We start from the raw sequence: 12667 nt of genomic DNA, 5'->3' as shown, positions 1-12667 counted from the left end.
TCTACCGGTTCTATCTCGAGTGTTCTGCCTCTCTCTTAGACGTTCGTCAGTGCGAGAGATAAAGGAAATTAAGTCCTCCAAATTCTCGGGAAGCTCTCTCGTCGCTACCTCGTCAAGTATTACATCGGATAATCCGTTTAAAAATACGTCTATATAAGCCTGTTCATTCCACTTAACCTCTGCCGCCAAAGACCTGAACTCTAGTGCATAATCCACAAGTGTTCGGTTCTCTTGTCTAAGGCGCAACAGTAATCTAGCTGCATTGACCTTTCTGCCAGGGGGGTCAAAAGTTCTTCTAAAAGCAGCTACAAAGGCATTATAGTTATAGACTAATGGATTATCATTCTCCCACAACGGATTAGCCCATCTCAGAGCCTTCTCAATGAGTAAGGTGATAATAAATCCCACCTTTGCCCTATCAGTAGGGTAGGAACGGGGTTGTAGCTCGAAATGGATACTGATCTGGTTCAAAAAGCCACGACACCTTTCAGGAGAACCAGCATAACGTACAGGTGGGGTAACTCGGGAAGAAGCACCTACAGTGGCTACCTCTAGCCCTGAACTCACAGGAGGAATAGAAGTATTACGGATCTCCTCAGGTGTATTATTAGGACGTGATAGTAACGCCTGTAGTGCTAGTGCCATCTGATCCATTCTATGATCCATGGCGTCAAACCTAGGATCAGGAGAACCAAGCTGACAGTTTGTACCTGCAGGATCCATTGGCCCTGTCGTAATGTCAGGATCGGGACAGGGATCCAACACGCAGAGTACAAAGAGTAGCAGATACGTATACCGGACCTTAGAATGGCCGGACTTAACGTAATACTACGTATAGAATAGTCAGGGACAAGCCGAGGTCGAGGGAACGAGAAGACAGGTAAGCGAGAGACAAGCCGGGTCAAGGATAACAGAGAAGACAGGTAAGTAATAACAAAGCCGGGTCAGAACCAAAAGACAAGAGAATACAAGAGCACTGTGTGACTAGGCTGGCTAGAACCACGACAGGGCAATGAGCAAATGCTGAGAGCTCCCTTAAATACCCTGGTTCTAGAGACTAATCACGCCTCCGCCGAGACCTGATTCGTGTCCGGGATTTGACTGACAGGTCGGGCTAGAATAGCGTCATGACGTCGACTATTGAGCGTCACGTTACAAAAAGGCATAGTTCTCTCGCGGCCGGCGTTTACATGCGCGAGGGGACCGCGAGGAACGGGAGAATCATGCCGTCTGGATGGAAAAACGTCTAAGTCTCTACCCGTCTCAGGGGTAGAGACTACAGGTACCCTGACAGGAATACAGGATATACGAGTATTTCCCCTCCTCCATTGTGCTGGGCAAGCCATGTGGTCAAACAGGATTTTAGTCTCTATTTGGTTGATTAGATAAGAGTATGTGTAGGTTGAACTGATTATGGGAGGAGCTACATGCCTATATAAGGGACCTACACTGTATGATCAGGACTCAGACTTTGCTGTTTTTTGGTGACATTAGTCCCTCTGAGTCCCGATCGGTGAACCGAATAAAGAATCTCTTCCTTCCTGAAGAAACCTGTGTCCATCTCTCTGTGCTTGGCTTCCGTCAGTTTCTCCGGTATCAAATACACACACCAAGACTTCATACAGATACACACACATATATACACACTGACACACACACAGATACGCACAATGACAGCATATAGATACACACACACACACACAGATATACAGACACATAGAGACAGACAAACTGGCACAAGAACATACACTGATAGACATACTTACACAGACACATAAACTGACAGACACACTGACAGACATGCTGACACATTCACACATACACCAACATACTGACACAAAGAGCCATACTGATACAGACATACACACACTGACATACATATGGACACACAGCGACACATACACTACCAGACATACTGACACACATATACTGACAGACATACACTGACAGACATACTGACACATTCACAGATACACACACAAAATTTACACTATTAAACCCACCCTTCCTACCTTGGAGGGTGGCTTTCCCACTGGTGGCTGAAGGTGCTGGGAGTTGGGGTCTGGCTAGCTTTGCCCAGACCCCAACCGCTCTGCCTCTTCCTCCTCCCGCGCGCTCCTCTCATTATTGGAGGAAGTGACTGCCACAGGCGTCACTTCCTCCCAGCCGGCTGTCGAAAAGCAAGAGGGCCCAGTCGCGCTCTTAAAGCGCCAGAGCGCAGAACCGGGCCCCTGCTGACAGAATCCCACCCAGTGGGCCTCCTTAGTGCGCGGCCAGCGGGGCCCACGGTGCAGCTGCTTTGGGCCCCCCAAGAGTAACTGGGCCCGGGGCAGCTGCCCCGTTTGCCCCGCGGTAAAGATGGCCCTGCCCACATGCATCAATGAGCCTTGGGTACACATGACACTTGTTCACTGGTTGTCCTTCCTCGCACCACTTTTGGAAGGTACTAACCACTGCATATCGGGAACATCCCACAAGACTTGCTGTTTTGGAGATGCTCTGGTCCAGTTGTCTAGCCATCACTATTTGGCCCTTGTCAAAGTCATTCATATCTATTACTTGTCCATTTTACCTGGTTCCAACACATAAAATTCAAGAACTGACTGTTAACTTGCTGTCTAATATATATCATGCCTTGACAGGTGCCACTGTAATGCTATAATAAATATGTTTCACTTCACGACGCTACAGTCACCATCTTTAGCTTAATCAAGCAGTTTTAGTGTATATAATAGGCCATGCCTCTGCAGTCTCACTGCTCATTTCTTTGCTATTTAGGAGCTAAATCTGCTAATAAAGGAAGTATAAACATTAGATATCTCTTTACAGGAAGTGTTTAGGAAGGCTGTGTAAGTTACATACAGGGAGGTGTGACTAGGGCTGTATAAACAAAGTTATTTAACTCCCAAATGGTAGAGAATTGAGAAGTGAGACTGCAGGGGCATTATATATACACCAAAACTGCTTAATTAAGGCAAAGTTGTTTTGGTGACTATAGTGTTTCCTTAATGTTGTTGCTGATTGTGGCTGCCAACTATGATTCATTCAGCCGATGACGTCGCAAGGAAGAAGGAGAGGAGGAGTAGAGCTCCCCGCCCGGCGCTGGAGAAAGAGGTAAGTTTAACCCCTTCCTCCCCCCCAGAGCCCGGCGGGAGTGGGTCCCTGAGGGTGGGGGCACCCTCAGGGCACTCTAGTGCCAGGAAAACGAGTATGTTTTCCTGGCACTAGAGTGGTCCTTTAATTTATCTAAAGTAATTTAGGTGACTATAGTGTTCCTTTAATTGATCACCAGTGATGGCCAAGCCATGCCTGCAACACATGCAGATATATTACATGTAGAAAACAACATTACAAGGATTTCAAATTCAAAATGACTCCTCTGAGGTAATCCTCCTACTGCCTTTGGCACTTGATTGGAAAAGCCCAGCTCATTAATGAATCATTATGGGTAAAGCCCCGCTCATTAAGGAATCATTATGGGTAAAGCCCAGCTCATTAAGGAATCATTATGGGTAAAGCCCGCTCATTAATCAATTATTATGAGTAAAGCCCCGCTCATTAATTAATCGTTATGGGTAAAGCCCCACTCATTAATTAATCGTTATGGGTAAAGCCATGCTCATTAAGGAATCATTATGGGTAAAGTCCCGCTCATTAATTAATCGTTATGGGTAAAGCCCCGCTCATTAATAAATCGTTATGGTTAAAGCCCCGCTCATTAAGGAATCATGATGGGTAAAGCCCAGCTCAATAATTAATCATTATGGGTAAAGCCCCGCTCATTAATTAATTGTTATGGGTAAAGCCCCGCTCATTAATTAATTGTTATGGGTAAAGCCCCGCTCATTAAGGAATCTTTATTGGTAAAGCCCAGTTCATTAATTAATCATTATGGGTAAAGTCCCGCTCATTAATTAATCGTTATGGGTAAAGCCCCGCTCATTAATTAATCGTTATGGGTAAAGCCCCGCTCATTAAGGAATCATTATGGGTAAAGCCCAGCTCATTAATTAATCATTATGGGTAAAGCCCCGCTCATTAATGAATGCAAAATTCATATAATATGTAATAACATGTTACTGGGAGGGCATTCAGAGGAATATGTTTTAATATTTTATTTAATATTTTATAATTGTTATCTATCAGAATGGAATGTGTGGCAGCCCAGTAATAAACCTCCACCCCATAGACATAGCCTGAGAGGAGCATGGCGGACATTTTGTCGGAGACCAAGATGGAGCCAGATCATTTGACTCCAGTAAAATGGCAGCCGTCTGGGAGACTCGGATTAGAACTCGGTGAAGCCGGAAGTCTGGTACCCGCTACCCGGAAATGCTCTGCTCGCGCTGCTGATGTTTGTCCTTCATAATAACTGGCAGCATGTTCCTCACCTGTGTATCCTGTGAGTATGAGTGAGGGATGGCTGAGAGTCATGGGGTGTAGTGGCTGAATGAAACTAAGTGAGAGTCAGGGGAAAAGTGAGTGAGAGTATGTGCCTGGCTGACTGAGTGAGGGTGAGTTTCTGCGCCTGGCTGACTGAGTGAGTCTGTGCCTGGCTGACTGAGTGAGGGTGAGTGTCTGCGCCTGGCTGACTGAGTGAGTCTGTGCCTGGCTGACTGAGTGAGGGTGAGTTTCTGCAGGGTGAGTGTCTGCGCCTGGCTGACTGAGTGAGGGTGAGTGTCTGCGCCTGGCTGAGTGATTGAGGGTGAGTGTCTGCGCCTGGCTGACTGATTTAGGGTGAGTGTCTGTGCCTGGCTGACAGATTGAGGGTGAGTGTCTGCGCCTGGCTGACAGATTGAGGGTGAGTGTCTGTGCCTGGCTGACAGATTGAGGGTGAGTGTCTGAGCCTGGCTGACAGATTGAGGGTGAGTGTCTGCGCCTGGCTGACTGAGTGAGGGTGAGTGTCTGCGCCTGGCTGACTGAGTGAGGGTGAGTGTCTGCGCCTGGCTGACTGAGTGAGGGTGAGTGTCTGCGCCTGGCTGACTGAGTGAGGGTGAGTGTCTGCGCCTGGCTGACTGAGTGAGGGTGAGTGTCTGTGCCTGGCTGACTGAGTGAGGGTGAGTGTCTGCGCCTGGCTGACTGAGTGAGGGTGAGTGTCTGCGCCTGGCTGGCTGAGTGAGGGTGAGGGTCTGCGCCTGGCTGGCTGAGTGAGGGTGAGGGTCTGCGCCTGGCTGGCTGAGTGAGGGTGAGGGTCTGCGCCTGGCTGGCTGAGTGTGTGTGAGGGTCTGCGCCTGGCTGGCTGAGTGTGTGTGAGGGTCTGCGCTTGGCTGGCTGAGTGTCTGCGAGTACATATGATGGATGCCATCCTTCATTTAAATCAGTCCTATTTACCATTGTTCTTTTTTTCTCCTACAACAAATATGTTCCAGTTGCAAAGAGCAAATCAAAGTAAGTTATTCCCTCCCCCCTGCCCCGTAATCTTCTAAACTATTATTTTATTATTTATATAGCGCTAGCAAATTCTGTAGCGATGTACAATGGGATGGTTATATATTCATATCAATTGTTTAGATAAAGTTATTGTAAGACAATCACAAAAGGTGACCTGTTTTTATTTATTTCAGGACTATTCTCGTTCAGATGATGAGCTCAGCAGGGTCAGGTTATCGTTTCAACACAAAAAGGAACAGACTTAAAGACAAGCTCGTCCTAAGGAAATATGATCCCTTTGGTGAGTTTGTCACCCGGACCTTAAACCCATCTTATTCTTCCAAGCATTTTTTAAACAACAAATAGGGTTGTGGGAGTTCACTAAGCTCAGAATTAGCATCCACATTGTTAGAAATCGGAATATGGCTCAAAACTAATATGTTCAATAACATGGATGCAAATTTGGAGATCTTTTACTAATAAAAAAAAATGGTAGGCAGTATTAAAGGAACACTATACTTGTATTCCTAACGCTATAGTGCCCTTGTCACTGTTTAGGTAACTGGGCCAGCGGTGCCAGATCCTCGACGCTGGCTCAGGCTCATGCTTTTCCTCTGCCAACATCCGCCACACGCATTAGGACAATCCCCATACCCAATGCTTTCCAATGGGGTTTGGGGTGACGCTGGATGCCCTCATGCAAAGCGACTAGAGTTGGATAACCTTGTAATGTAATTATAGCAGTTTCTTAAAAAGATCACTTCTATGAGCTAAAGTGGCTGGGTGCCTATAGTGTCCCTTTAAATGTCTTCCTTTACAGAGCCAGTCTACTCAGTGAAGCTCTGCCTCTAAGGCAGAGATCATCAATACTGTATTGGATGGTCTCAATCATATGCTTTCCCGTAGGAAAGCATTGAGAGACTTGTGTGCATGCACAGCGAAACACTGCACCAATCCGTTTCCTGACTGCATCTAACTAAAATAGCAAAGTTTCACTCTCCTATTCTATAGCAGCGCCCCTAGTGGTTATATTGACAACCACTAGAGACAGGTCAACCCTGCAATGTAAACATTGCCATTGCTTTATAACTGCTATGTTTTCAACTGCAGTATTAAAAAGGGGTGGGGGAGGGTACGTGACACGCAGACCACTTAATTGAGATGAAGTGGTCTGGGTTCGTATAGCGTTCCTTTAAATGAAGTACATTTTGAGATTTTTGTTTTACTGCAGTTTCCAAGTAAATGAAGAAATATGTGTCAGCTGGCAGATGGTAAAATAAATAGTGGGCGTTTGTTCTATGGACCCAACTATTACAAGGTGGAGGTTTCTCAATTGCCCCACTCACCCACCAGTTTGTGGGATGTTAAAGAACAGTTATTTTGTAGATCAAGATGCAAAAAAAGTTATTGATGCACTTGCACACTCTCTCACTAGCAAGAGTCTCCACCAGTCAGAAGCTGCTCTTTCGGCTCTAGAATGTCAGACTTTTTCGGTGTAAATAATTTATCTCTAAGAATCTGTATAAATGTGAAGCAGCCATACTGCTGCCAGTGTACGTGGGCTCTAGTAGCACTGGGAGAACTTGTACTGATGTTTAACGCACAGACACATGCTTGGTGCTGCTGGTATAACTTTATATTGGGGTGCCCTGATTGGCAGACAGTCAGCTATTTCCTAATGCAAATAGAGTATTAGAAAAAGAAACAGAGGGTATGGGATGCTGAGAAAGATCAGCCGCCCAAGCTCTGAAATGGTTACAAGGGGTATAGGGGGCTTAACCCCAGGGGGAATTGAAGAGAGAAGAAGAAAGGAATGAACAGAACGGCCACCATACAAAAAGATGTATGAAGGTGGGGGACTGCTCATCCAATGTTCTATACCCCTTAGGTAGTAGTATTCACAATGAAAAGGGGACAGCACAAACATAAAACAAAACAAAAAAGTATACTAGGAAAGTATACAATGAAAAAGACATGGGTATTGAACCCTTTAATAGAACAACATCTGTATGTAGTAGTAAAATTGGCTTCACTGTTAGCCAAAGGGCAATGCACCTAATGAGGTGTGTATGTGAGTGAGATTAGAGACTCACGGGTGCTGAGTGAGTGAGGTAAGTGCTCACTAGTGTTAATTAGAACACATGCAGTGGGTAAATGTTAGAGACCAGTAGGTAGAAAGGTCACTACAGAGATGCATACAAATATGTCATACTCAAAGCATAGTAATATTACCAGGAATCTAGCCAAAAGGGCTGAGGGTTATGGTAGATAGGGATATAGTGTAAGCCTTAGTAGGTAAGGTACCCCTGGAGATGGTAGGGTAGTAGTTAGCACAGGCTACAATGCTAGTGTGGAAAAAGGCAGTAAGTCCAAATGGCTAGTTGAGCAAGTACAAACGTGCCCCACGGGGCGTGAAAGTGTAACTTATTGCCGAGAGCAAAACTCCAAGGACACGCCAAGCCCACACCTTGCGTAGCCCTAAACTTGCTAACTAACTCCCTTAAAACCAGGGAACCAGGAAACACTACCTGCTGCTTCAAGGCAGCCTCAAGGCTATCCCTAGCAATACACCCCACTCGCCCGAGGCATTCCTAGATAGTCATAAAGCGGACAAAAGCATAGTGGTATTGCCAGGAATCTGGCCAAACGGGGCTGAGGGTTATGGTAAATAGGGATATAGTGTAAGCCCTAGTAGGTGAGGTACCCCTGGAGGGGGTAAGATAGTTGTTAGCACAGGCTACAGTACTCGTGTGGAAAACGGCAATGGGTCCAAATGGCTACTTGAGCAAGTACAAACGTGCCCCGCGGGGCGTAGAGGTGTAACTTATTGCCAAGAGCAGCAACTTCTAGATCACGCCAGACCAACACCTTATGTAGCCCTAAGCTTCCTAACTATCTCCCTTACAGCCAGGGAACCAGAGAGCACTACCTGCTGCTTCAAGGCAGCCTAAAGGCTATCCCTAGCAGAATTCCCCACTCGCCCAAGGTATTCCTAGGTTGTCATAGAGCGGACTGCTAGTGTTCTAGAGTCATAGAGAGGAAAATAAAAGTGACCAAAGTGGATCAAAAAAATAAACAAAACGAAATGAAACAGGAATGCATCGGCATTCTGTAATGCTCGACGCGCGTTTCGGCGTATGGGTACGCCTTTGTCAAGAGCTAAGGGAAGTCCGCCTACCTGTCCGTGTTAAAAAGGTGGAAAGGCCCGCCTCTAGGGCCCCGTCCGCCAATCGCTAAACTTGGCTCCGCCCACAGTGAACACGTCATCGTACTGCCTCCCGAGGTCCAATCAGAAGTAGGGGAGGGAGGGAGGGGGAGGAGACATAGGCGCGAGCCGCCCCACGTGGGTGGCGAGCTCGGTATCTCTCTCAGGAGTACTGTTTAGGGCCCGCCCCTCCAGGGAGCGTCATAGCTCCAGTGCCCAATCATGTACTGGGAGACACGAAGGGGGCAGAGCATCTAGTCATCTCTGCAGGGAATGTTGCAAAAGTTATAAATGTCATCTTATCTATCGCCGTCATAGGGAAGGTTAATAAAAGTAAATATAGTTATAGTGTTAACTAAAGGGGCGACTAGAAAGTAACCTTGTGTATCATAATGTTAGCTGCTGATATCGTAAAGGTGATCTTTAGTAATGGGGTTGTAGAGCCCCGGTGAGGCAGCCACACTGTAAAACTCAGAGAGGAGCTCTATATTCATATAGGGGCCAAGGATGGCGGGTAGGAAGTTTCGAATTGCGTTTTCAACATACAGTGGGTATCACAGTAGACAGCAGACTCCCTAAAAAAATAGAAATAAATACTAAATAAATAAAAATAAAGATAGAAAAAAGAGGAAAGAGAATGAGAAAGAAGGAATAATAATAAAAGAAACAAAAGAATGTATGAATGTGTGCCCCCTATAAATTCTCTGAATACTATATGACATCACATTATGTGCAAGACATACTAGCATTGTAGCCTGTGCTAACTACTACCCTACCATCTCCAGGGGTACCTTACCTACTAAGGCTTACACTATATCCCTATCTACCATAACCCTCAGCCCTTTTGGCTAGATTCCTGGTAATATTACTATGCTTTGAGTATGACATATTTGTATGCATCTCTGTAGTGACCTTTCTACCTACTGGTCTCTAACATTTACCCACTGCATGTGTTCTAATTAACACTAGTGAGCACTTACCTCACTCACTCAGCACCCGTGAGTCTCTAATCTCACTCACATACACACCTCATTAGGTGCATTGCCCTTTGGCTAACAGTGAAGCCAATTTTACTACTACATACAGATGTTGTTCTATTAAAGGGTTCAATACCCATGTCTTTTTTATTGTATACTTTCCTAGTATACTTTTGTGTTTTGTTTTATGTTTGTGCTCTCCCCTTTTCATTGTGAATACTACTACCTAAGGGGTATAGAACATTGGATGAGCAGTCCCCCACCTTCATACATCTTTTTGTATGGTGGCCGTTCTGTTCATTCCTTTCTTCTTCTCTCTTCAAATAGAGTATTAGTTATTGGTTTTCCATGAGAAAGCTGATTAAACAGGTATTTAGACTAAGTAGACATTAACCCATAAAGGACACAACTTCAGAAGTAAAAGAACAGCATGACGGAAAACATCAGTCATTTGTCCTTAAGGGGACAGATAACTTTTAAGGCTCCTGTATCAGTTTGTCAAATCTAACTGTGATGTAATGTATGACTGAAATAACATTTTACTGTTTACCCTCTTTGATATAAGTAATATCAAGGCAATATACATTACTGATCCTGTTTAGGAGGGGGTATGCAATGTAGATTGAATCTAAACAGTATATTCACTAATGTTTCAATTGCTGGCACTTCAAAGTCAATTTCAAGTTTTAAAGGACCACTCTAGTGCCAGGAAAACATACTCGTTTTCCTGGCACTAGAGTGCCCTGAGGGTGCCCCCACCCTCAGGGACCCCCTCCCGCCCGGCTCTGGAAAGGGGGTAAGGGGTTAAAACTTACCTTTTTCCAGCGGTGGGCGGAGAGCTCTCCTCCTCCGATCCTCCTCTTCTCCTCCCCGTCGGCTGAATGCGCACGCGCAGCACGAGCTGCGCGCGCATTCAGCCGGTCACATAGGAAAGCATTCATAATGCTTTCCTATGGACGCTTGCGTGCTCTCACTGTGAAAATCACAGTGAGAATCACGCAAGCGCCTCTAGCGGCTGTCAATGAGACGGCCACTAGAGGAAGGCTTAACCCATTCACAAACATAGCAGTTTCTCTGAAACTGCTATGTTTATGAAAAAATGGGTTAACCCTAGAAGGACCTGGCACCCAGACCACTTCATTAAGCTGAAGTGGTCTGGGTGCCTAGAGTGGTCCTTTAAGTCAGTAGAAAAATATTCCAGGTCCCCTACGACTATTCTGGCCTGGAATTGGTTATTCATATTGAATTACTAACCCTGCGTGTTGTCCTTTAGTACCTGACTATTTCACAGCTCCACTTATAATAAATCTGGGGAGGAATTTCTCTCTCCAATGCTGCACTTTTCTAGAAAGCAAACAGTTTGTATCTAGTCTTATGTGCGTTGAATACACAAAGTACCTTGTGTGGTGCTGCACAGTTGATAATGAACCATTTATTAATTTGGCATAATCTGACACTTTCTATTTCAGTCCAACATCACGTGCTTTTCTATGAAAAGAAGAAAATCCGTTCCATTTAGACAGCACGCAGTGGAAGAATCAGATTGCTATAAAGTGGACTCCTGGAAAATTACAAGGTTTCACATATCCTGTGGCACACGCTGCGATGAGGAAATCTGCTACACCAGGCCATCTATTGTTTGAGGAGACAATGTAAAATCCCAGGAAGAAAATACATTTGAGCATATCTCTTGCAAGTGCCAACGGTCCCCTGGGTTCTTCAATTGCAGCAACTAATTCAATAAATAGTTGCCATTTACCGAACAGTTTATTTTTCCAGCACTGCAATCTCAAAGTTATTTATTTTGGCTGTATAATCATACATTTAATTAATGTTTGTCCTTTTGGTAAGACAATGTATTTGTTCTACAATTAAAAGGTGGAAATTATAAAGATAAAATTTGGCTCACATGGAGAAGCTGCAGCTTTGCTTTCCAAGGTTGAGTTCAGATCACAGCCAAGATATTTTGATGTACAGTTGTAGGCTGTTGGCTTACATTTCTTTGAATTTTTGGGGCAAACAATGTCCCATTTCAGGAATCTGAATCTCTTGCCCAAGCAGGTTTCCTCAAAGACCATTCCTTGTCCTGGCTGTTTATTGTTTCTATTTTATTTAAATTCTTTAAGTTTTGCATTTGATAGGTACAAATGAATAAAAAAAAAAACACAAAATAAATGTGTTTGGTCCCTGGCTGTGCTTCGGAAGGACATAGTTAAATGAGTAAATACTACTTGGTATTGAATGTTTCACATTGGGAGGCAAGGCAGGGGTGCAGCGCTGTGCAGGCAATGCGTCTTAATGGGAAGCAGTGGCTTCTGCTTTGTACTTAGGGATGGGGCACAAAGCAATCGGGCAGTCTCAGTAACAGCTGGAATGGTGCAACTTTGCCACAATACTAATTTCACTTTTTTTTTTTTTTTAAATGCACTTTTATACATCAACAAAGAGGGGTCACTCTTAAAGCACCTGAGTAAGATGAAGGGCTTTGGGGATGTGGAGTTTTCCTTTAACTATAAATATCAGTTTAACACATTCTGTTGAGAGTGCTTGGTTAATCTATCCCCAACATTCTCAGCCAATCACCTTCCTTCAGACTGCATGACATTGACACTGATAATGTTGGAAGTATCAACGCTGCCAGAGGAGGATTGTAATCGCTTAGTGCTGGGAAGAGCCTGGGTTTATGTAAAACTTTCTGAATGGTAGTCCGGTACACTCTAATCAACATAATCACTCCCGCTTAAACGGATAGAGGAAAAGAACCAAAATGACTTTGTCTTAATGAAGTGATTTGGGGGCATTGGTGCTGCTACCTTGCAAAAAGAAAATACTTTAGTTTCTCAAAAATGTTACTGTGTTAAATTTGTGCACCAACCAGTGGCTGTCAGACCACACACACATTGTGCGCCTGCATGCAAAGTACGATGAAGCCAAATGCAGTGTGACCAGTGCTTCAATACTTTTCATAGAGAATGCACCATGTGTGTCCTCAATGCTGCTCCATGAGACATCTGATTGGACACCGTTCATTAAGCTACCGATCTTAGTAGATGGATCGGGATAGACAGTCCCAGAACTGGAATAATGTTCTGTTCAAGGACTTTTGTAAAAAGTT

The 12667-nt window shown here is 44.7% G+C and overlaps 1 protein-coding gene across 1 annotated transcript; it reads left to right on the top strand.

Annotated features, from left to right (window-relative positions):
* The first annotated feature begins 4311 nt into the window (after positions 1-4311).
* On the top strand, positions 4312-11320 carry MRPL33 (mitochondrial ribosomal protein L33). Its single transcript, XM_063441551.1, has 4 exons — positions 4312-4402; positions 5370-5388; positions 5565-5671; positions 11022-11320. Exons 1-4 carry the CDS (start codon positions 4381-4383, stop codon positions 11069-11071), a joined length of 198 nt encoding a protein of 65 aa, XP_063297621.1. The 5' UTR covers positions 4312-4380; the 3' UTR covers positions 11072-11320.
* Positions 11321-12667: the final 1347 nt, after the last annotated feature.

This window comes from Pelobates fuscus, chromosome 2 (assembly GCF_036172605.1).
Source record: "Pelobates fuscus isolate aPelFus1 chromosome 2, aPelFus1.pri, whole genome shotgun sequence".
In the NCBI taxonomy this organism is placed as follows: domain Eukaryota; kingdom Metazoa; phylum Chordata; class Amphibia; order Anura; family Pelobatidae; genus Pelobates; species Pelobates fuscus.
This window is presented reverse-complemented; position numbering and strand designations above follow the sequence as displayed.

What these genes read in the sequence shown, in the direction of transcription:
- MRPL33 (XM_063441551.1), top strand. Translation starts at nt 4,381, where the DNA reads ATGTTCCTCACCTGTGTATCCT. An exon ending in AAGGAAATATGATCCCTTTG is followed by an intron (nt 5,672 to 11,021) that starts GTGAGTTTGTCA and finishes TTTCTATTTCAG; the next exon opens with TCCAACATCACGTGCTTTTC.